Raw genomic sequence first — 25,867 nt, forward strand, 5'->3', positions numbered from 1 at the left:
ACAGATTTCTGCTTTATGGATCTCAAAATGAGCTTTGCCCACAGTCATTTCTTCATCACAGTCGGACACCACCAGATACTCCACTTGATGGTCCGTGCTCTGGGATATTTGCGGATATAATCCTGGTGTAATCAGAGCACTGAAGATCTCCTCAGACCTCCCGCTCTGTCAAATGACAAGAAACATAACGTTTTGTATTTCTGAGACTACAGCTTTTCTGGGGTCAATATATAGTGTGGTGAAAATGTAATGAACATGGCAGCACCTCTAATTTCAGCACAGATTGTCAAAATGTAATGTGAAGTTGGCAAAAAGACTGTTGTTTGTTGAGGTAATGGTTTAATGAGGTAACCTGAAGATGGTTACTTATTTTAATTTTAATTAATACAGTTAACAAACCATTAACTAAGACTTTTAGCTCAATAAACTACTAATAATCTGCTTATTAATAGTTTGTTAGGTAGAAGTTGGGTTTAGGTATTGATTAGAGATGTCAAATTAGATCATACTCCATAACTTTTCAGTCCAGATGGATGGGTGTAAAGCCTTGGAGTAACGATTGATGACCAACTAAACTTCTCTGACCACATTTCTAGAACTGCTCGATCTTGCAGATTCGCACTCTATAACATCAGAAAGGTCCGACCCTTCCTATCTGAACATGCAGCTCAACTCCTTGTTCAAGCTCTTGTTCTCTCCAGACTGGATTACTGCAACTCTACACTAGCCGGGCTTCCAGCTAACTCTATCAAACCTCTTCAGCTGCTTCAGAACGCAGCAGCACGAGCGGTCTTTAATGAACCTAAAAGAGCACATGTCACTCCGCTACTCATCCGTTTGCACTGGCTGCCAGTTGCTGCTCGCATCAAATTCAAAGCTCTGATGTTTGCTTACAAATCGACTTCTGGCTTTGCTTCTTATCTGCTCTCACTTCTGCAGATTTATGTGCCATCCAGAAACTTGCGTTCTGTGAATGAACGTCGCCTCGTGGTTCCATCCCAAAGAGGGAAGAAATCACTTTCCCAAACTCTCGCATTCAATCTGCCCAGTTGGTGGAATGAACTCCCTAACTGCATCAGAACAGCAGAGTCACTCGCTGTCTTCAAGAAACGACTAAAAACTCAACTATTTAGTCTCCACTCTCCTTCCTAATCTGCAGTTGCCTCTCTGGCTCCACCGCTGACTGTACTAAAAAAAAAAAAAAATCTTACATTACTAATGCTTTCCTTCTAAGACTTTACAGACCTGAAACTTGCCTATAGCACTTATTCATTGTTGCTCTTATAGTTGTGTAAGTTGCTTCCTTGTCCTCATTGGTAAGTCGCTTTGGATAAAAGCGTCTGCTAAATGTCTAAATGTAAATGTAAATAAGTGCTAATACAGTTAATATCGTATTAATCATCATGTAATAAGCCAGTAGTAAATGGTGTGAATTGTCTCATAATTTAAAGTGTTACATCATTTTTCTATAAATAAAAAACAGACACTGTCAAAAGCGACAAGTTGACTGTACTTTAGAAGGTGAGTAAACCTGAACTTAATACTGTTGAGTCGACAACTTAATTTTTAGAATTATGCACATAGTTCATTAACTTCATAATAGTAAGGCAATGAGCTTTCTCCATTTTTTTTTCAAGTAAACTCAACTAATTGCTTTAAAAGCACGGGGTTTACTCAGTATTTTATTCAACTAATTGCTTTTTTATAGGGTACAACAGCACATTTAGTTGATAACCATGAGGTTTGCCATTTTAAGCTGACCTCAGAACAGTTAATAATGTCAGTCCCTATAAATATTCGCTAAAAACCCAAAGGTACAACTAAACTTTGCTAATATTCTACGTGAGAAAATTATCCCCATGAACCAGTATTATATTGTGATTTAGTTCATAGAGAAACAGAATATCATATTAAACAAAAGTGGGCGTGGCTTGTTTTTCTACTGGAAGCTGATTGGATGTAGTTAAGTAGGCATGTCATTCAGAAAGATCAGGAAAAGGGTTTGAGGAGTCATTACAACCTAATAGACACCTCCTCCACAACATTTCTGTTTGTTGTCAAAACTGACAGCTAGAGGGGCGTGGCTAAGTATGTTAGCTACGCCCAATACCTCAGACAGACATAATCTGAGAATTTAACTGAAAACAAACAGGAAGTGCATTTTCAGATTTCAGTTTTAGATTACATGAGCAAACAATGTTTTGTTCTTAATGACATGCACAGGTGAATTGTTCACCACAAAACTAGCAATGTGAGCTAACTAAGGGTGCTTTCACACCAAGACTTTTGTCTCGTTTGCCCAGTTAGCGTGGTTCGTTTGGCATATGTGAATCTAGCAATCGGGCTCGGATCCGTGGCAAAACAATCAGTCTGAGATCTCCTAAATGAGGTGGTCTCGGCTCGATTGAAACAAACTCTGGAGCGGATCGATTGTAGTGAGAAAGCGATACAATCTGAGCCTGGCTTTATTACAGTGTGTTATGGATATGTAATAGGCGTAAGGCTATATGAAGACAGAATTATGAGTAGGGAGGGAGGTCATTCCAGACATCCCAAGTCATCTGGAGGTTTCGGAAGTCTCCCGCAAATGAACAGAGGCTCCCGGATGCCCGCAAACAAGTGATAATCTTCCGGTAATCACTCATCTCTCCCTCCCGGTCCTCAAATACAATGCGCACCCTTCTCACCCCTCCCCACCGCATCTCTCCTCACTCTTCAAACAAGTCGCGCGCACCCTGTCAAACACCACCAACCCCCCGACAGCTGAGCGTGACTCTGCAAAACAAACCGTGAAACTGACCAATGTGAGGCGAGTTTACTCACACGTGACTTGTTTTAGCTCTTTTGCTCCGTTTAGAAACTCTGCAGTGTGAAAGCGAACCGCACCAAGAACAAAGAGCAACAATGTAACAATTTGAATCCCTGTTTCAGGACAGCTTAATCAGCCTGAATGGTCAGATGTCCTAATCTGATTGGATTGGTCATTGCTTACTGTGATTGTGATGTGATTGGTTATTGCTAATTACGGCATGTGTCACAAACGAAATGCCCATTACCATATCTGACAGGAAGCTTCCTTCCCTCTTCAATTTTGTTTTGTTTTGTTTGTGGTACATTATCAGATCGAATGGCGATATCATAAAAAATAATTAGTGCTGCTTGTTTAAACTACTTATTTAAAATGAGTTAAAAAACATAATTCTACAGGCACAAGCTAATTGTTTATGTACAAACTAAGGCTGTGCAAATAATCGAAAATCCATTTTTGATTTTGGCTAAACGATTATTAAACGATTATAAACGATTATTGCATCATATACCGCCCACTTTCCAGTTGTACACATTTGTTGTTCTGCAAAGCTCAGTTTCACATGAAAATAACTAAAAGCATGTACTGTTATGTAAAGTTTGCAGCACGGGATGCGGATCAATCATATTTTTAAAAGCGTGAAAGAACACATGCTATTGTGTGCGCGCCGCACTCATGCCCCATTCACACAGGGCTTCAGCGTTAACGCTTGACAGAGGGCGCGTCTGAAGTTGGGGCTGACGCGATCGTCATAGCAGCGTCAGCCAAATAAATAAGTCAGCAATAGGCCACAGTCTGAGCTGGTGTATTTGCATATAGCAATCTGATTGGCTGACGCTTCCATCAGCACTTGAAAAGTTGAGCAAGTCCCAACTTTTGCAGCGAGCAACGCCTTTGAAGTGGCGCCGACGCATCCACAATGCAGTTCGGCAACACCTGACATCACCCATTCAAAGCGTATTGGAAGTGTTGAAGCTGACACCCCGTGTGAATGGAGTGTTAGCCTTGGACAAATACATGCACATTTGTGTCAGAGTGCGGTGTTATTCATATTAACCCTCATTTGTGTAATAAACAAACAAGTTGAGAATCAAAAGACATGTAAAAAAGAGAAACCAAATCAGAGCCGCACTATTCTTAAAGTGACAGCGCGCAATATTCCTGCTCCCGCCTGTTTATAATCAAACAACAAAAGGAGAAAATCCCTCACTGCTCTTGACTGAAGGACTGCTGTAGCTAAAGTTTTTTCTTACAGTGAAGATGAGTTTAAACAACAGATTTAATAACTCATTTCTAATAACTGATTTCTTTTCTCTTTGCAATGATGACAGCACATAATATTTTACTAGATATTTTTCAAGACACTAGTGTTCAGCTTAAAGTGACATTTAAAGGCTGAATTAGTGTAATTAGGCAAGTCATTGTATAACAGTATTTTCTTTAGCAGACAATTAAAAATATATATTTCTTAAAGGGGCTAATAATAAAGAGCGATTAAAATCGATAAAAAAATATTTAAACCTGCTTTTATTCTAGCCGAAATAAAACAAATAAGCCTTTCTCCTGAAGAACAAATATTGCAGGATATACTGTGAAAAATGTCTCTGTTAAACATCGTTTGGGAATGTGTATATATATATATATATATATATATATATATATATATATATATATATATATATATATATATATATATATAAATTCACAGAAGGGTGAATAATTTTGACTTCCTCTGATAATCGTTTTGAATAATCGTGATTACAATGATGACCAAAATAATCGTGATTACGATTTTTCCCATAATCGAGCAGCCCTAGTACAAACCACTTAAATTTGTAAAAATTATTAAGTTAACTTAACTAAGTTAATCGGTTTGTGTTGGTACAACATGAAGGAGATGTGTGGAACCAACATTATTGTCATGTGTATGCACGTACCATCATTTCATAAATACAATATTTTTTTCATTGACCGGTTGCAGAAATGAAACAGAAATTCCTGACCAAATGTTTCGGCGCTGCAGAATCAGTTCCTTTTTTCATGCACAAACATCCACATTATCCAATGCATGAAAGATGATATTCAAAAAAGCATATTGGGGCCACTTAAACAAGCTGAAAATGCACAAAAGATGGAGTCTGCTGTACCTTTAGGAGCTGAGTATTTAAGCCGCTGATCTTTGGTTCTGGAACTGGTGGCAGCAGAAAATGCTTCACCCTAGAAAAGAATATGGAAACATTCAATTATCTTCATGTTTCTACGCACTTTGTTTTAATCTTAGAGCTGCACTTTTTTGACTTGGCCCATCAAATGGCTTCCAGAGATTTATATACTGCAGCTATTTAATGCAGTTCTTTTTGTAATTATAAATACATTGGCCTTCAGAGACACATGGATTTGAAGTCTTGCGAATTTTTTGTTTAGTTTGTGTTATGCATTAAGAGGCATGCAAGATTTTTCACCCAGAAATTACAAATGAAAAGTTTGAAGAACTTTTTTCAGATGCAAAGGCTCCTAAGTGCCGTGTTTTTCTCAGCCACCTATTATTATGTTCAGTTATTTTACTTTAAAGGCAATAAAAATCCCCTATTCATCACCATAAACAATGTAATTACTGAACCTGCACACAGAAGCCTGAGAAAAATCTGGCTGCACTTAGAGGCTTTTCCATCTGAATGCTTCAATTCTGTTATTATTACAAATCCTTTTGTTGTTTCAGTCTCCTGAGACATTTATACATCTTCAGAACACAAATTAAGAAATTTTAGAAATCTCTCATCCTGCATAGAAAGGCAACCACAAACATTTCATCTGACTTTAGGGGTTCAATTGTAACCACACAAAGCTCAAAGAACACTATCGTGCACAAAAAACAACAACTTTGTTAGCCAATGTCAACCGTATAGTCAATGCAATGTCAATAGTAAGGTTGCAGAAGACAAGAGAAAAGCAAAAAAAAAAAAAAAGTAATTTCTACCTTTTTTTGGCACACAAAAGTGTTCCTTGACCTTTGTAGGTCTTACAGTTGAACCACTTACAGTTGAACCACTTACAGTTGAACCACTAAAGTCATGTTTTGACACTGTTTTGTTTCCTTTTCTGCACTTTGAATATTTTATTGCTGTTAATCGAGGATGAGAGAGAGCTCCAGGATTTCATCTAAAATATTTTAATTTGTGTTCTGCAGTAGTGTTGTCACGATACTGGAATTCGTTACCAATCTCTACCATGGCATATCAGTGATGTTTAGGAACGTGATCAACATCGCAACAGCGCTCAAATGTAAGTGGGAAATGGACGTTTTTAATATCTCAGTACTGATTGGTACCCAAATCCAATATCGTGACAACATGGTTCTGAAGATGAACTAAAAGGTCTAAAAGGATTGGAATGACTTGAGGGTGAGTAGTTAATAACCAAATTTTCATTTTAGGGCGAACTAGCGCTTTTTATAATACATGTACAAAATGGTGGATTATGAAGGAAGTTTTGGAGAAAATGTCTTGGTATTTACAGTAATCAGTTTAAACTCTTTTTGGGTTGTGATGTGGATGTCATGCTTACTGTGTCTTCTTAAAGGTCATTACTCCTGCCGTCAGCATGAAAATGACAACAGTTAGTGTGACGGCACAGATCACAACTGTATTCTGCATGACAGTCATATCTGCAATATAAGAAACACATAGGCTTACTGACTGTTCACTCAAGAAACTTACTTTAGCTGCTTGTTCAAACCAATTATTTAAAATGAGAATTCGTAAGTTTTTTTTTTTTACTTAATTCTTTTTAATTTTTTTTATTCTTTTCTTTAACTTAATTGTTTTATATTCAATCCACTTAAATTCGTAAAAACAATGCAGTTAAGGTAATCCATTTGTGTTGGGACAAACTGAAGGACTTGTGTAGAACCCAACATTTTTTACCCCTTTAATTGGTTCTTTTCTAAAAGCATCTAAAAAAAACACCTACGGGCTTTGTAAAGAACCTAGGAGGTCATCAAGTTACTGTACAACCCTTTAAACAGGATAATAAATAACTGACAATTCCTAGTTACGATGCAGTGGCGCAGTGGGTAGTGCTGTCGCCTCACAGCAAGAAGGTCGCCGGTTCTAGCCTCAGCTGGGTCAGCTGGCATTTCCGTGTGGAGTTTGCATGTTCCTCGTGTTCGTGTTCCGGTATCCCACACAGTCCAAACACATGCAGTACAGGTGAATTGGGTAAGCTAAATTGTCTGTGATGTATGAGTGTGAATAAGTGTGTATGGATGTTTTCCAGCGATAGGTTGCAGCTGGAAGGGCATCCGCTGCTTAAAACATATGCTGGATAAGTTGGCGGTTCATTCCACTGTGGCGACCCCAAATTAATAAAGGGACTAAGCCGAAAAGAAAATTGAATGAATGCCTATTTACAGCCTCTTTAATTGATTCTTTTCTGTGTAAGGCTACAAATGTCGAGTAAAGTAGCTCAAAGGCTGTCAGTGTGATGATAGAGATAAAGGTAGAGTTGCTGGTGCTGGTATCATCTTACTGTCTGGGATCTGGATGAAAGCTGAGGGGCTCCAGTCGCTCCAGAGTCCTTGGTCCAGTTTGCAGCGCACGTCTACCACATAGTTTGCTCCCGGGTGAGGACTGTAGATGCTAAACTCCAACTGTTTTCCAGCACTATATGACTACAGCCACAAGAATCGAACAAAAATGCGTCTCAGTCAGTTTTAAAATGCAACAATATTCTCTCATACAGACAACAGGTTTGGGATAAAGCACATCGAGGCGGTTGTTATCGCAGAATAAACCCTAACAGGCTTATCAGCTTTATCAAGTCAAATTAAAGACTTTTATAAGACCAGTATGAATGAAATGTCATTCATTAATTCATTTCCCTTCGGCTTGATCTCTTATTTATTAGGGGTCGCCACAACGGAATGAACCACCAGCTATTCCAGCATATGTTTTATGCAGTGGATGCCCTTCCAGCTGCTGGGAAACATCCATACACACTCACTCACACTCATACACTACAGCCAATTTACGGCCAGTGACCTTTTTGCTTTGAGGCCACAGTGCTGACCACTGAGCCACCGTGCCGCCCAGATGTATAGGAATAAAATGGAAAGAATTTTTTTTTCTAATGGCCTGGTTGGGCCAATGAAAAAGATTTTTGAAAAGGAAAATCTGATTTATTTATTTCTCATCCACAAATTTAAAATAGTGTTAATATGCACACGTTTTTTCCAACATAAAGTTTCTTTTAATTTAAATGATTATAGTTATAAATACACGGAGAACTTGTAAACAAATGTTTTTTGTAAGGAAGATAATTAAACCACATTGTTTTTTGTTAAAAGTTTTATTGAGACAGATTGTTGGTGATTAAATGGGTGTTGAATGTGTACTTGTCAAGCTATTCTCTTATACACAAGTTTTCCCGCTTGAAAGGAAGACACATCATCAAGGGAGTTTTAACTGGATTCCACTCATCCATTTATTGCATCATAAATGCAGCAGAAAGGCATGTAAAAAGTAGAAAGTCCGGGACTTGATGATGGTTTTTTAACTGTTGTGCACTTTCTTTTGCTCAATTTTGGCGGAGATTCGGCTGTGGCGGAGGTTTCGTTTTGGCGGAGATTCTGTTCTGGTTAGGTTTTAGTTTCCTTTTTCCTTACGCGAATGCCGAACTACTGCATGTCCTTCCGCCTCTCCCTCCGACTGGCGGATGGATTTTTTTTCTCCTTCTATTAGTTTGACTTGACAGTACTGATTGGGTAGATTTACATGGACAGAAAAATTAAGACCCATTTTAAATGATTTAAGACTTACAACACAATATTTCAGTGAATTTAAATCTTTTTAAGGCCTTAAATAAAGTAGTTTTTGAAATTTAAGACTTTTTAAGACCCCACAAGCACTCTGATTATTCGGCAAAAACAACCACTTGGCTATACTTTATCCTGCTTATTACACAACTACTTGAAACTGCTATTTGAAAAAAAAAGATTATTTAAAACACTAATCAAAATTAGGCAACAAAGTGGCACAGTAGGTAGTGCTGTCGCCTCACAGCAAGAAGGTTGCTGGTTCGATTCTGTGTGGAGTTTGCATGTTCTCCCTGCGTTCACATGGGTTTCCTCTGGGTGCTCTGGTTTCCCCCACAGTTCAAAGACATGCAGTACAGGTGAATTGGGTAGGCTACATAGTCTGTAGTGTGTGAGTGAGTGTGTATGGATGTTTCCCAGAGATGATTTTCAGCTGGAAGGGCATCCGCTGTGTAAAACATGTGCTGAATAAATTGGTGGTTCATTCCGCTGTGGTGACCCCAGATTAATAAAGGGACTAAGCTAAAAATAAAAGACTGAATGAATCAATCAAAATTAAAAAAAAAATTTAAGCATTTTAAGAGACTTAATTATCCTTAAAGAGGACCTAACATGCAAGAATCACTTTTGAATGGGTTTAAACACAGTTGTGTGGCCATATAACCACACACAACCACAATTTGAATACAATGGTAAAAATGAATCAATTCCATTTTTTATAATCACACCTAATCAAATCTGTCTATAACCTAATCAAATCTGAATCTATAGCCCCTTTCACATAGTGATACCGGTAAATTTCTGGAAAATTTACGGAACGACTTTACCGGTATATTCAAAAAAGCGCTGTTCACACAGGCGAGGACGTTACGGAATTTTTCCGGAAAAGAGCATTCACACATCCATTCCAAAATACCGGTAAATTCTGACATCATTCACCACAAATGAGCTTTAAACGGCTGCGCTTGTATTTGTAAACATTTGACTAAATTACAAACTCTGTGGATGATCAATATTGTGAACAACTTTCACAGGATCACTTTCGCATGTCGAGATGTTCATAATATGTGCGTGTGCAGGCGCTCACAGGCTGTTTCACAGGCACACGCAAAGCTTGAAGGTAAACAAACAACGGCTTATCATAAGAATCTCATCGATGATTATTTACACAGTTGGCATTAAGAAGAACATATAAACGTGATCTGACTAACTTCTAGCAGCTAAATGTGTCTGGAAAATATTCAAAGGCTTTTATTCTCACAAACCGCGCGGACGTAAATGCCTCTGGCTGTTGTGATTGGCTAAAGCAGACGTCTCACGTCAGCACGTTCTAGACGTGCACGCGCTTATTACGGCAATCTTCCTTCTGCATTTACACAGCGCAGCATTCCGGCAAATTGCCGGTAATGTTACAACTTCTCTTTCCGGAAAATAGCCAGAACGAATTTACCGGTATTTTCAAAAAGGACCTGTTCACACATACAACCTTTCCGGAAAATTGCCGGCAATTTTCCGGAAAGGTCTGTATGTGTGAAAGGGGCTTATGTCATCAGAGGGGGAAAGCGCCACCCATAAGTGACCATCTCTCCCTCATTAACTTAGAACATTAGTCTTGTTTTTGAATCTGCCACTGTGTTACTTTACTTCCTTTACTTTACTTTTTTTGGCAAAATAAAATTAATTAGTACAAAAGTTACTATGGTGGCTCAGTGGTTACCACTGTCACCTCACAGCAAGAAGGTCGCTGGTTTGAGTCCCAACTGGGCAGGTTGGTATTTCTGTGTGGAGTTTGCATGTTCTCCCGTGTTGGCGTGGGTTCCCTCCAGGTGCTCCGGTTTCCCCTACAGTCCAAAGACGTGCTATAGTTAAACTAGATGAACTAAATTGGCCGTAGTGTGTGAATGTGAGAGTGTATCTGTGTTTCCCAATACCAAATTGTGGCTGGAAGGGCATCCGCTGCATAAAACACATGCTGGAATAGTTGGCGGTTCATTCCGCTGTGGCGACCCCTGATAAGTAAGGGAATAAGCCGAAGGAAAATTAATGAATGAATGATTGAATGAACTAGTTACTTTCTAACTAATTACATCTAACACTGCTTCCAACCAAGCTTAGCTTTTGAAAATGTCAATTTAGGAAAGAAAAATTAATAATGGGGCGACAGAGAGGCGCAGTAGGTAGTGCTGTCGCCTCACAGCAAGAAGGTCGCTGGTTCGAGCCTCAGCTGGGTCAGTTGGCGTTTCTGTGTGGAGTTTGCATGTTCTCCCTGCATTCCTGTGGGTTTGATCCGGGTGCTCCGGTCTCCCCCACAGTCCAAAGGCATGTTCTATAGGTGAATTGGGTAGGCTAAATTGTCCGTAGTGTATGTGTGTGTATGGATGTTTCCCAGAGATGGGTTGCAGCTGGAAGGGCATCCTCTGCATAAAACATATGAAGGGACTAAGCCGAAAAGAAAATGAATGAATTATATTAATAATTAATTCATAATAACGCTAATCATGAGAACCATGCATTTCTCAAAACTACTCTAATCTTACCTCCCAACTGCTGTCCTCCTCGTCTCTGCTGTTCAGGATCTTTGAGCGAACTTCATATTTGATGGTTACCCATCCGGAGCGCGTGTCGACATCATGCGGAGGCAGCCACTGCACCAGCACATACTGACTGTTCTGGCTCTGCATCAAACTCACATTCACGCTCTCTGGAGGATGAGGCTGCACTGTTGTGTTTGACAGAAGAAAGAAATAAAAGTTTAGAACCACTTTCAAGAGTTCACACTTGGCTTGCTGTCCCGGGAGAGAGCCCTGAGCTCACAAGATCCTTGAGCCCGGGGCTCTCTCCCGTTTGCAAGGCGAGAGGGGAGTTTGAGCTCAGGTAGATCTCGAGAATTCCCCTGCTGTAGTAGCTAATGAACAGATAGTGATTGCTCTTAAGAGAGAACTACTTACTAGGAGCATGTCTATGGTGCCAATTTGGATTAGTCAATTTACTTGGGTTGCATGTTTTTTGAGGGTAGGAGGAAACCAGAGAACCCGGGGGAAACCAACATGCGGGAAGAACGTGTAAACTCCACACAGAAATGTTGGCTGGCTTGGTAAGGACTAGAACCAGCGACGTTCTTGCTCTAAAGGAACAGTGCGAACCACTGGGCCACCGTGCCACCCATCTAGGAAAGGAGGAGAAGTAGGGGTGGAAAGGGGGATTCTTCAAAACGAAGATGGTTGTCATACGGAACTTGGGGTATTTATAGTGCCTTAGGAATCATCTGATTGGTTAATCATAAATTGAATAATGCGGGTCCAGCTGCAAGCAATCATAAGCATGTGATCCTCTCGAAATTAGTTTCTAAATAAACTTCAGTTAGTGTGAGGAAATCTTTATTTTCAGGTGAACTCCCCCTTTATTCATTCATTTTGCTTCGACTTAGTTCCTTATTTATCAAGGTGTTGCCGCAGGGGAATGAACTGTCAACTATTCCGGCATATGTTTTCCACAGCGTATGCCCTTGCAGTCGCAACCCAGTACTGGGAAACACCCATACACACTCATTCACACACACAACAAACAATTTATTTTATTCTATTCACCTATAGCGCATGTCTTTGGACTTTGGGGGGGGAAAGGAGCACCCGGAAGAACCCACGCCAACAAGGGGAGAAAATGCAAACTCCACACAGAACTGCCAACTGGCCTAGGCGGCAACAGTTCTAACCAATGAGCCCCCCAGCTGCCCGCACTCTCCCTTTTTAAAATCATAGGAGCAAATTGTTTCAGCAATCACGAACAAACTGCCATGTTTATCATCGCCTTTTCGACTATTATAAACTCGGAATGACGGAATTACTCTCTAACAGAGGCTACCTGTACATGTTCTGGTGAACATTACAGACACAAATGAGAGGTTTGCACTGACTGTGGGCCATATTACGTGTGTTTTTGAACCCAAATAAGGACTAAATGTCTGCTGTGTGCAGTTTTTCTGTAATTGGTATCATATCGGAGACTGTAAGGGTCCGGATGTGTTCATATATGTTGCATTTATTTATTTATTTTAAACAATTGCAGACGTTACATTAGGCTTTTTCGCTATTTCGTCATTGCAGTTATAATCAAATTAAGTTCATAGAAAAGTTAGTAATAAACATTTATACACAAGTATTTGTGTATAAAACATCCGTTTTGTGAGAAGTACTTCTCATATGATATGTGAACGATCTGTACGGCTTTACTTTAGACATTTATTCGAGCACGAATGACGTCAAAACTTTCTGTCATACACCACGCCCACCAAAAAGGTTTCCTCAGTAGTGGAAAAGCAAGCCTGATAAAGCTGACCCGTACCGACCCGTACTGTACCAGTCAGAGAAAACATGCCATTAGTCTCTATTTTAGAGGTTGTCACAGTGGAATGAACCGCCAACTATTCCAACATATGCTTTACACAGCGGATGCTCTTCTAGCCGCAACCCAGTACTGGAAAACACCCATACACACTCATTCACACACTCTCAAACACTACAGCCAGTTTATTCAATTCCCCTACAGCGCATGTCTTAGGACTGTAGGGGAAACTGGAGCACCCGAAGGAAACCCACGCCAACCTGGGGAGAACATGCAAACTCCACACAGAAATGCCAACTGGCCCAGCCAGGACTCGAACCAGCGGCCTCCTTGCTGTTAGGTGACAGTGCTAACCACTGAGCCACCCTGATGCGCCAATAATAAAGTCATAATAATAATAACAGTTCATATTTAGAGGCATGTTAATATTGATAAACACAATAAATGAACTCACCGATATCCATAACATCAACTTCCACAGGCTCTGAATAGGCTTTTCCCAGTGCATTAGAGGCCACCACGGTAATGTTGTATATGATCCAAATAGCAGTGTGGCGCTTCTCAAAATGACAGGAATTGATTCCAGCCTTGTGGTAATCCGGGCATTCAAAGACTTCCAAAGAGCTGGAACAGATTGTCCATTAACATTAATTTGTATTAATCTAATACTTCACATCCTTGAGGCAATTTGACAAGGACTTTTCTTGCTGCATTTACTTAAAGCAGGTACAAGTGTTATCAGCATAACTATGAAATGAAATGCTGACTTTGTTAAATATAGCTCCCAAAGCAATCATATAGAGCAGGGACGTCCAAACTCGGTCCTGGAGGGCCAGTGTCCTTGGGAGTTTAGCTCCAACTTGCTTCAACACACCTGCCAGGAAGTTTCTAGTATATAGTAAGAGCTTGATTAGCCTGTTCAGGTGTGTTTGATTAGGGTTGGAGCTAAAATCTGCAGGACACCGGCCCTCCAGGACCGAGTTTGGACACCCCTGCTTTAAAATATGATAATATTCACATGAACAAATCCACAAGATAAGCCCAATTCTTATGTATTTTCTTTGTAAGCTACATAGTTAGCAGGTAGAGTGATGAATGGAGATTTAGTCTGCACTCACTTCTCTTTTCTGTAATAGAGCTGGTATCTGGTTGGCAGTCCACCGCTTGATCCAGGCTCCCACCAGCAACTGAATGTCTCTTTCTCAGGCGATCGACATCTTGTTAGTCTAGGCCTCCCTGGTGGAGAATGACCTGGACAGATATTGTCATTGAAAAGCAAGATATGATATCGGTATTATGCAGAATATAACAGGGCTGCTCGATTATGAGAAAAATCATAATCACGATTATTCAGAGTGATTATCAGAGGAAGTCAAAATTATTCGCCCTTCTGTGAATTTATATATATATATATATATATATATATATATATATATATATATATATATATATATATATATATATATATATATAAATAAATATTTCCCAAATGATGTTTAACAGAGGATTTTTTAACAGTATTTCCTGCAATATTTGTTCTTCAGGAAAAAAGCTGTTTTGTTTTATTTCGGCTAGAATAAAAGCAGTTTTAAATATTTTGAAATCTTTTTTAATAGCTCAATATTATTAGGCCCTTTAAGAAATATATATTTTTGATTGTCTGCAGAAGAAACTACGGTAACACTTTAGAATAACTATCAGTTATAACTAGTTATTAGACCATTAATAAACTGTTAGGTAACAAGTTATCAATGACTTGTTAAATAAAAGTTTGTTAATTATTTATAACTGTGCCTTATAGATGGCTAATGGATAACTTACAAGCTGTTAGTTAACAAGTTGTAAATGACTTCTTAACTGTATTTTAATGATTTATAACTATACCTAATAAATTAGTAATAGATCAGTAAAATTAGTAATAGACCATGTGATGGTTCAGTATGTGTGTTTCAATACATTAAACACAACGTTTAACATTTCATCTGTGGAGTTTCTTTGGGAAAACACAGCACACAGAAAAACCTATAAGTGGAACAAGGTTAAGATACAAACATTTTATATTTTAATTATCACATCAAATTTCTGTAGCTTGAACTTGTTCCATCTATTTGCTGTTCTACAAAGTTTCACTGCTATTAGTAGGTGGTTAACAAATGATGAACAACTTATCTGTAAAGTGTGAGTAAATATATTAGTTAAGCGTTAGTTATTAGCTTAAGCATGTTATTGGGTTGTTATTCTAAAGTTGCAACTATTCCTCATTTACTAACAGTTAATAAATGAAAAATAGCTGCAACTTTAGAATAACGTCCCAATAACATAAATACACTATTAATTGATACTTAACAAGTCTTTATTAAGTTATTTACTAACCGCTTGTTCATGATCTATTACTAATTTATTAGGTATAGTTATAAATCATTAAAATACAGTTTGTAAAGCTTGTAAGTTATCCATTAGCCATCTATAAGGCACAGTTATAAATAATTAACAAACCTTTAACTTTTATTTAACAAGTCATTTATAAATTGTTAACTAGCAGTTTATTAATGGTCTATTAACTAGTTATAACGGATAGTTATTCTGAAGTTACCGAAACTACTGTTATACAATGACCTGCCTAATTACACTAATTAAGCCTTTGAATGTCACTTTAAGCTGAACACTAGTGTCTTAAAAAATATCTAGTAAAATATTATGTGCTGTCATTGCAAAGAGAAAAGAAATCAGTTATTAGAAATGAGTTATTAAATCTGTTGTTTAAACTCATCTTCACTGTAAGAAAAAACTTTAGCTACAGCAGTCCTTCAGTCAAGAGCAGTGAGGGATTTTCTCCTTTTGTTGTTTGATTATAAACAGGCGACAGCAGGAATATTGCGTGCTGTCACTTTAAGAATAGTGCGGCTCTGATATGGTTTCTCTTTTTTTGGTTTCTCACAAATGAGGGTTAATATGAATAATCACTAAACACCGCGCTCTGACACAAATGTGCATGTATTTGACCATTAAAGCGCTCGCATTAAGATGCCGTTAGATGTGTGTGTGTGCTCTGCTTGTCTCTGAGCAGCATGCACTCTTTCGTGCTTTTAAAAATATGCATGATTGGAATGTACATCAATAAATGATGCGCATCCCGTGCTGCAAAAGTTATATTACAGTACATGCTTGTAGTCATTTTCACGTGGAACTGATCTTTGCAGAGTGATAAATCTGTACAACTTGAAAGGGGGCGGTATATGATGCAATAATCGTTTATCTTGATTAATTAGTTAGAAGCCAAAATCAAAAAACAAAACCGGATTATCGATTAATTGCACAGCCCTAGAATATAATGCAATATTGGTGCAGATTTTCCACACATTTAAGTATTTAGAAGCATCATGTGATGATATCGAGAAATCTGAAGTGGGCTGTGTTTGTTGACCCTATCGCAATTTAATCTGGAATAAAACATGCCGGAAATCTAATTCTTCAATACCTGTGATGGATTTTTTATATTTATGATCATATATTGATAAATGTTTCAAACAACTTAAATGTTATGTCTAAAACAGGGGTGGGCAATCTCGGCCCTGAAGGGCCGGTGTCCTGCACAGTTTAGCTCCAACCCTATTCAAACAGACCTCCCTATAGAGTTCAAGTGATCTTGAAGACACTGATGAGTTTGTTCAGGTGTGTTTGACTAGTGTTGGAACAAAACTCTGCAGGGACACCGGCCCTCGAGGATCAAGTTTGCCCATCCCTGGTCTTAAAATACTAATAATATTTTTAAATATGCTCTTGTTTGCATACATTTCTAGCACAGAAATCTGAACAATGCTGCTTCTGTAAGGTACGGTGTACCTCAGGGCTCTATATTAGGGCCACAGCTTTTTTTTCTCTCTACTCTGTAAAACATTAATCTTGAGGCTTGTAATTTTCATTAAAAAATTGATGTGGTCATTAAAAATAATGTGCATATTTTCTTTAAAAAATTTAAATTCTGGATTTATTACAAAATATTAAGAAGATTTCGCTAATATAACTAAGATTTAAATTTCACTTATTTTTTTTAAGCAAACTAGTGCAATTATTAAGCTTAATTTGAAACCCAATTGAGCTAATATTATTGGGGAAAGATGGCTTCATGTTTATTTTAAGAATATTCACCCAATTATGTGGATTTCATTGAGATGTTTGCATTTGAATCTCAACAACGGCACTGATCAGATGACATTTTGAAGGAGCAGATCAACCGTGAGATTTAACAAATTTGGGATTCCATTTGATAGTTATATGCTAAAGACATGAATTTGTACCTGCTTTAAAAAAAAATCCTTGTTAAATAGCCTTGTGGAGGTAAAGTATTGGATTTATATGATTGCTGATTCAGGGGCTTTTGGTATTTTAGTGCTTTTAGACTTAACCGCAGTTTTTGATAGTTTCTCATAGCATACTTTTGCACAGACTGGGTTGGTGTGGATAGGATTGTGCTAAATTGGTTTAAATTCTATCTTTCTGGACATTCACGGTTTATCTATGGGGGTGGGGGGGTCACAGATCGCATACTGTTCCTTTATGCCATGGTGTCCCCCAAGGGTCAGTACTTGGTCCACTTCTCTTTAGTATTTACAGTATATGTTGCCAGCAAAAATTTGAAATTAGAGATCATTGTTATGCCGATGACACGCAAATCTATATGAACACTTCTCCCAAGTCATCAGCATCAATGTCATCGCTTAACGCATGCTTATCTGAAATTAAAGCTGGGATGCAACATAACATTTACATTTAGTCATTTAGCAGACGCTTTTATCCAAAGCGACTTACAAATGAGGACAAGGAAGCAATTTACACAACTAAGAGCAACAATGAATAAGTGCTATAGGCAAGTTTCAGGTCTGTAAAGTCTAAGAAGGAAAGTATTAGTAGTATTAGTATTTTTTTTTTTTTTTTTTTGGGGTACAGTTAGTGTGACATTCAGAGAGGCAATTGCAGATTAGGAAGTGAAGTGGATTATAATTATCTTAAACTGTATAGTTCAAAAACAGAGATTTTATTAGTTACACTCCTTCTAACATCAAGAGGTGTAGTGAATTTCCGTTAATGTTTGATGGGTCTGTCTTATCACCAATCCGCAGGAGCGTAATCTTGGTGTTTTCCTGGACTCCCTGAAGCCTAATTTTAAACATGTAGCTAAAACGGCCTTTTATCATCTTGGAAACTGGAGGACCCGGGGAAAAACCCACACAAGCACGGGAAGAACATGCAAACTACGCACAGAAACGACAGCCGGCCTGATAAAGGACTAGCACCGGTGATGTTCTTGCTGTTAAGCAACAGTGCTAACCCCTGGGCCGCCGTGCCGCCCTATGAAGGGAAAGGAGGAGAAGTAGGGGTGGAAGGGGGGATTCTTCAAATCGAAGATGACTGTAGTGAGAAACCCTGGCTCTTTATAGTGGGTTAGAAATCGTCGGCTTGGTGGATCATACAAAGTTAAAGCAAGACCAGCCATGTTCAATCATAAGCATGTGATCCTCTCGAAATTAGCTTATAAATAAACTTCACTTAAAAAACTTTCATCAAAACCATAAAAAAATCAGAGTACACAATTTCAGCTTTCTGCATTGATTAACTGAATGATGGAGTCACGTACACGTGCTGTGTGGGATCCCGCAGAGGAGCCACACCAGAGTCAGCACCTGCTCTGCATCTCTCATTGTGTCCTGCATGACAAACACAAAATCATTAAGGCGTCCACACGTTAAGCTCCACCTGTAGAGTTTGTTTCTACTTTAAACAGCAAGCTAGACACGCAAAAACAACTTAGCATGTGTAAACACCTTCACTCATCACTTCAGGTGAAAGGTCATTATGCGTGCAGTTTGTTTAACTAATTCTTGGCCACGACAAGATGATTCTTATCTGATTTCATAAATAATGGCCATGATGGCATTAGCGGACTTTCCTTTTCATAATCAATATAGTAAATACAGAAACTCAATTATAATCGACACTGATTTGCTTTCCCGGGAAATTAAAAAAAAAAAAAAATGCTATATTTAGATTTTTTTTCTATGGAGACTAAAATGATTGGTCGCTAAAAGTCAGTGAATTGCTCAAATTCTGATATATTTTCTATATTATATACAGTTGAAGTCAGAATTATTAGCCCCCCTTCGAATTTTTTATTCTTTTTTAAATATTTCACAAATTATGTTTACAGAGCAAGGAAATTTTCACAGTATGTCTGATAATATTTCTTCTTCTTGAGAAAGATTTTTTTTATTTTATTTTGGTTAGAATAAAAGCAGTTTTTAATTTTTTAAAAACTATTTTAGGGTCAAAATTATTATCCCCTTTATTACATTTATTATCATTATCCCCGGTCTACAGCAGTGGTTCTCAAATTGTGGTACGTGTACCTCATGTAATATGTACATGCTACATATATTTCAAAATTTATCAAAAATGATTTCTATATGAATGTGACATATAATAATATTCATTATATGACAAATTGCCATACTTCTAAGGTCCAGGCAACATTTTCAGGTATTGATGAATTGGCTACTATATGTTAATATTTGGGCAAGGCAGTGGCGCAGTAGGTAGTGCTGTCGCCTCACAGCAAGAAGGTCGCTGGGTCGCAGGTTCAAACCTTGGCTCAGTTGGCGTTTATGTGTGGAGTTTGCATGTTCTCCCTGCCTTTGCGTGGGTTTCCTCCGGGTGCTCCGGTTTCCCCCACAGTCCAAAGACATGCGGTACAGGTGAATTGGGTAAGCTAAATTGTCTGTAGTGTATGAATGTGTGTGTGAATATGTGTGTGGAAAAATGAATGAATGTTAATACTTTTCATTTAAGTAAAGCTCTTTTCTTTTTACCTTTTACACATTTTAATTTAAATGTTGAATTTTTTAGTTTGTTTTTTTTTTACATATAAGCACAGTACAGTGTTAACGTTCAGACTATTTATGTTTAAAGTGGCTGACAATAATAAATATTCTTAATAATAGGAATTAATCTGCCACGTTTTTGAACTGTGCAGAACTGTAGCTGCTTCACTGGGCTTTCTACGCTACTCTGTAATTCAATTCTGCTCATTATGGTGGTACTTGGCGACAATTTTTTTCTGAGGTGGTACTTGATGAAAAAAAGTTTGAGAACCACTGGTCTACAAAACAAACCATCATTATACAATGACTTGCCTAACTACCCTAACCTGCCTAGTTAACCTAATTAACCCAGTTAAGCCTTTAAGTGTTACTTTAAGCTGTATAAAAGTGTCTTGAAAAATATCTAGTCAAATATTATGTACTGTCATCATGGCTAAGATAAAATAAATCAGTTATTAGAGATGAGTTATTAAAACTATTATGTTTAGAAATGTTTTAAAATCTGCTCTCCGTAAGACTCTTGGGAATCTAGCATTTTACCTTTGTAAATTTTCATCTCTAACTCGTATATTCATGATACTGACTTTGTAAAAACGCGAATACTTTCATATTTTATTAATGTTTATGCTACATATGTCATGTATATATATTTATGTATATTTGTAAATTAAATTATTTTGTATTATTATATTTTTTCTTATTGGTATTGTACTGTTTTTGTTAAATATCTTATAAAAAATGTCAAATAAAACAAAATATTTAAAAAAACACACAGTTACACACCCCTTTCATTGATTTCTGTTTAACAGAGAGAAGATTGTTTTTAGCGCATTTCTAATCATAATAGTTTTAATAACTCATCTCTAATAACTGATTTATTTTATCCTTGCTATGACGACAGTACATAATATTTGACTAGATATTTTTCAAAACACTTCTTTAAAGCTTAAAGGTACACTTAAAGGCTTAACTAGGTTAATTAGGCAGGTTAGGGTAATTAGGCAAGTTATTGTATAATGATGGTTTGTTCTGTAGACTTTCAAAAAAAAATCTAGCTTGAAGGGGCTAATAATTTTGACCTTAAAATGATTTAAAAAAAATAAAAACTGCTTTTATTCTAGCCGAAATAAAACAAATAAGACTTTCTCCAGAAGAAAAAATATTATCAGACATACTGTGAAAATGACTTTGTTCTATTAAACACCATTTGGGAAATATTTAAAAAAGAATAAGAAATTCAAGGGGTGGGGGGTAATAATTAGGATTTCAACTGTATGAAAAACTATATAAAAAATTAAATTATGAATTCTAAGAAAAACTTACAAGCACGTTTAGAAATTCCAGAAATGAACTGAATGATAAATATTTTTTACAGCATGGCATTGTAAAATGTTATGAACACAAGGCATCAAAAAAAAAAAAAAACCAATAAGGTCAAACGTGGCAAACGCAGGTGCAGAGAGAAGACTTCATGGACATGTACTGCCTTGAAAAAGACGAGTTCAACCAAAGTGTTTTATGTTTTTGGATTTGTACTGTATCATCTGCTATCTGACAATTCAGATGTGATTGCAAATATTCACATTTTCATTTTTACAGACGCACCAGCAACATTATTTGCAGACAATCATAAAATAGTCAGTTTGATCCTTTATTTTACCACATTATATGCACTTATTGACAAGGTAAAGGATTAAAGTCAGAGTCTTCAAAACATTTGACATTAACTTTCTATTTTGGTGCCAGAAAATATAAAAACAAATTAATTTGGTTGTACAAAAGCAAAATGGAACCACCCGACAGCTCAGTGTTCAATACAAACAGGGAAACATTTGGCATAATATGCATATTCTTAAAACAGCCTATTTAAAATGTAAACAACAGGAAAAACACATAAAAGCATAAACACAGACATGCATGCGCTATTTGCAAACAGAAATAATTGTCCCTGAATCACCACAATTGTCATTTGTCACCAAAAATATATATATATATAAAAAAAACTATTCAGGATCACAGTGCAGCAATCAAATATGATTTATTTGTCATGTTATACCTTTATGCTTTGCCACAACCCTTCAAGCTAATATTTCTAAGCAAGAAGCTTTAAATCAGATAAATTATACTTCAAATGTAGCATGACCACTTACTTTTTATATATCGTAATAGTGCATCAGAACAGGTCTATTTTTTTGACACACAGTCAACATTTCAAATGGATCCAAAATGTTTTTCGAAATAGTCCTAAAACAATAAAGGTTGCTGTTCAGCAGATTTAGGACAATTTTGATGAATGGTTTTGAGCCACTTCAGATGTTGACTTTACTGTAAAAAATGCAGGGTTCCACACAATTCATTCATGTTGCACAACATAAAAAATTAAGTTGTCCCAATGAAATCTAAAGAATTGTGTTGCTTCAGCTCATTTTAAATAAGTAGTTTGAACGAGTAAAAACAAAACTGAGTGTAATATGTATTTGTTAGGCCGAATGACACTGAAATATGAATCCTAAAATTAAGTTAGAATTTTAAAAATTATATTTAATTATGTATAACATAACTATCATTGCAGTTGTTGAAACGATCTCATATAATAGGCTTTCAAAGTAAAATCAGCTTTGTAAAATTAATTTAATGTGAAAGCCAAAATGGGACATTCATCTTTGAATCATGTTAGATAGATAGATAGATAGATAGATAGATAGATAGATAGATAGATAGATAGATAGATAGATAGATAGATAGATAGATAGATAGATAGATAGATAGATAGATAGATAGATAGATAGATAGATAGATAGATAGATAGATTGATTGATTGATTGATAGACGAGACAATAGAAGACGAGACAGACAGACAGACAGATACACTATAAATCCCAATAAGTAAAGGTAATTCAAACCATTTGAGGAAACTGACTGCAACAAACCAATAAGTTCAAAATATAATCCTAATGAGTACTGTGAACTTAATCCATTTGATTAAACAAAGCATTTTGAGCACAGTAAAACCCAATAAGTTAGGGCAACTCAAACCGTTTGAGGAGACCGATTGCTACAAACCATTTAGGTTAAAAAAACGAATCTATTTGAGTACTGTGGACTTAATTTATTTGAGTTGAAGTAATGACGTATTTAATTAAGTCATTACCTTCAACACGGAGATTAAAACTCTTTTCAAATGAGTAGAATTAACTTTTAGTACATTTTTCAGTTAACTGAATTATTTCATTTGATAAAGTTGACTGTTGGGTTTTACAGGATAGATGAATAGATAGATAGATAGATAGATAGATAGATAGATAGATAGATAGATAGATAGACGGACGGACGGACGGACGGACGGACGGACGGACGGACAGACAGACAGACAGACAGATAGATAGAAGGACGGACGGACGGATGGAAGGATGGGTGGATGGATAGATGGACAGACAGACAGACAGACAGACAGATAGATAGATAGATAGATAGATAGATAGATAGATAGATAGATAGATAGATAGATAGATAGATAGATAGATAGATAGACTCAAAAATATTTGTTTTACTTGTTCAAACTACTTAATCAAAATGATCTAAAACAACACAATTCTTGATAGTTCATTTGGGACAGCTTAATTTTTTAAATGTTCAATCCTCATAAATTTGTTAAAAGTGTTAAGTTAACTTAATCGATTTGTGTTGGGATAACACAAATGAATTGTGTGGAACCCGGCATTGTTTACAGAGTAGATAGATAGACTTATAGCTTATTGCATGAATTAGTACATCACTAGTATGTTTCTAGTATAGATTAGTATGTTATTAACATGTTTCCAGTATAAATTAGCATGTTTCTAGTATAGATTAGTATGTTGTTGTTTCCAGTATAAAATTTGCATGTTGTTTACAGTGTTTAATTCTTGGATTCACTTTCATTTAAACATTTAAGAACGTATGTATCTTTTCTAAAATCAGTTTATCTAATGTTCATAACATTACTAGGGAACGGAAAACTCCACAATGGCTGAGCGAGCTCTCCGTCCTCCAGGGGCCAAATCAGCCACGGCTTTCTCAATAATAATGCGATAATAATCATAAACAAACGATGTTACAGAAAGCCAACATGAGGAGGTTTAGACCGTCAACCCATGTCCAATTCAAAAAAGCTATTTTGGAAAAAAGACGTCTAATTAGCCTATTTCTATACATCACGTCTAACAATATAAAAAAAAAACTATATTATGTTTTTAAAAATAATAACTTAAATATGATACAATGCAATAATAAACAATTACAATGAAAACAATACATAGAGCCGACCAAACGTGGGTTAAACTTTTTACCGCTATTATAGGTTATAATAAAATGTGAACCCTCCGATATTTTATTCGTGACATTGCTGCGCAAAATACATACATATTTTTAATAACATAAATTGACTATCGTGTGTGCAAAAACATACTCAGAAAGTATCTGCAGAGTTTTAAAATATTAATATCATAGCGTTTGATGGAGACTCACCTGGATCCGCCAGTTCACATGAGTGGAAAAACACACAGCTTCTTCACCTGTGATTCTCCCATAAACCGCACGCGGGCTGCATGTCGGACTGATTTTACTTTTTAAAACGATTTTCCCGAAACGAGGTGTACTATAAGAGGACAAAACAAACACAAAGTCACCCTGTTGACACCGCAGTCCTTCTGGGTCTCTAGTTTCACACAAACAGCCCTAAAGAGACTTGAGGAGTGACGTATTTGTTGTGTGACGTTACTTAGTCGTTACCTACCAATGACCCGGTGTCTCTCTCTCTCTCTCTCTCTCTCTCTCTCTCTCTCTCTCTCTCTCTCTCTCTCTCTCTCTCTCTCTCTCTCTCTCTCTCTCTCTCTCTCTCTCTCTCTGTGTGTGTGTGTGGGAGAGAGAGCAATTGTAAACCAGAGGTGAGTAATCCAGTAGGCTATAACACTTTTATCATCGCCTGATAAAGCATTGTTTGTGAGTTTAAATGATTTTACATTGCTTTGAAAAGCCTATACAAGGCCCTAATATAAATATTCATTCATTTTCTTTTCGGTTTAGTCCCTTTATTAATCCGGGGTCGCCACAGCGGAATGAACCGCCAACTTATCCAGCAAGTTTTTACGCTGCGGATGCCGTTCCAGCCGCAACCCATCTCTGGGAAACATCCACACACACATTCACACACACACTCATACACTACGGACAATTTAGCCCACTCAATTCACCTGTACCACATGTCTTTGGACTGTGGAGGAAACCGGAGCACCCGGAGAAAATCCACGCAGGGGGAACATGCAAACTCCACACAGAAACGCCAACTGAGCCGAGGTTCGACCCAGCGACCTTCTTGCTGTGAGGCAACAGCACTACCTACTGCGCCACTGCCTCGCCCATTAATATAAATATTAATATTAATTATTATTATTATTATATATATTAAATATTTATTAATATATTTTTATGCCAGAAATGTATGCAAACAAGAGCATATTTTAAAAAATAATTAGCGTGTTTTGGCCTAACATTTAAGTTATTTAAATATTTAGAAAAAAAAATCTTGCATTATGTTGTGCATGCTCATTTACCTAAATGGGATAGTTCACCCAGAAATTAAAATTACTCATCCTCCCCTTGTCCCAAACCAGACTGAGTTTGTGCCTTCTGATGAACACAAAAGAAGATATTTTGAAGAACGTTGAACATTATTTGACTTCCATAATGTTATTTGTTCCTACTAAGTCAGTGACTGCTTTTTTCCTCAACATTTTTCTTAAATGTGTCTGGCTGACACGTCTTTGCAATGTCACATGGAGGTCGGGGACAGTACCTCTGGACTGAGCAACTGGTGTGGTGGTTCCCATTTTTAATAAGGGGGAGAGCAGGGTGTGCTCCAACTATTGGGGGATCACACTCCTCAGCCTCCCTGGGAAAGTATATACCAAGGTACTGGAGAGGAAGATCCGACCGATGGTTGAACCTAGGATGCAGAAGGAACAATGCGATTTTTGCCCAGGTTGTGGCACA

At 37.1% G+C, this 25,867-nt stretch overlaps 2 protein-coding genes and 1 long non-coding RNA gene across 6 annotated transcripts in view; 1 reads left to right on the forward strand and 2 right to left on the reverse strand.

Annotated features, from left to right (window-relative positions):
- Positions 1 to 24,527, reverse strand: part of prlrb (prolactin receptor b) — a 24,843-nt gene extending 316 nt beyond the window's left edge. Inside the window, exons 1-9 of one of the 2 annotated variants that reach the window (XM_087252262.1) lie at positions 24,344 to 24,527; positions 18,598 to 18,667; positions 14,081 to 14,213; positions 13,417 to 13,586; positions 11,159 to 11,340; positions 7,337 to 7,478; positions 6,374 to 6,473; positions 4,957 to 5,026; positions 1 to 165 (exon numbers count right to left, since the gene is read on the reverse strand). The exon at positions 1 to 165 is cut by the window's left edge and continues 316 nt beyond it. In XM_087252262.1, the coding sequence (XP_087108388.1) occupies positions 1 to 165; positions 4,957 to 5,026; positions 6,374 to 6,473; positions 7,337 to 7,478; positions 11,159 to 11,340; positions 13,417 to 13,586; positions 14,081 to 14,213; positions 18,598 to 18,661 (1,026 nt within the window). In that variant the 5' untranslated portion in view covers positions 18,662 to 18,667; positions 24,344 to 24,527. 2 annotated transcript variants of the gene reach the window in all.
- hip1rb (huntingtin interacting protein 1 related b) overlaps positions 1 to 25,867 on the reverse strand; it is a 346,918-nt gene that overhangs the window by 199,209 nt on the left and 121,842 nt on the right. The window lies entirely within an intron of this gene.
- LOC147844501 (uncharacterized) lies at positions 5,270 to 9,024 on the forward strand. 3 transcript variants are annotated; one of them, XR_015492116.1, is made up of 3 exons: positions 5,270 to 7,090; positions 7,783 to 8,197; positions 8,561 to 9,024. It is a non-coding gene; the product is annotated as an uncharacterized LOC147844501 (long non-coding RNA). The 3 variants fall into 3 exon arrangements; XR_015492115.1 differs by having other exon boundaries at positions 6,620 to 7,105; positions 7,923 to 8,197; XR_015492117.1 differs by having other exon boundaries at positions 6,620 to 7,096.

Source organism: Danio rerio, chromosome 5, assembly GCF_052040795.2.
Source record: "Danio rerio strain M-AB ecotype USA chromosome 5, GRCz13ab, whole genome shotgun sequence".
Taxonomy (NCBI): domain Eukaryota; kingdom Metazoa; phylum Chordata; class Actinopteri; order Cypriniformes; family Danionidae; genus Danio; species Danio rerio.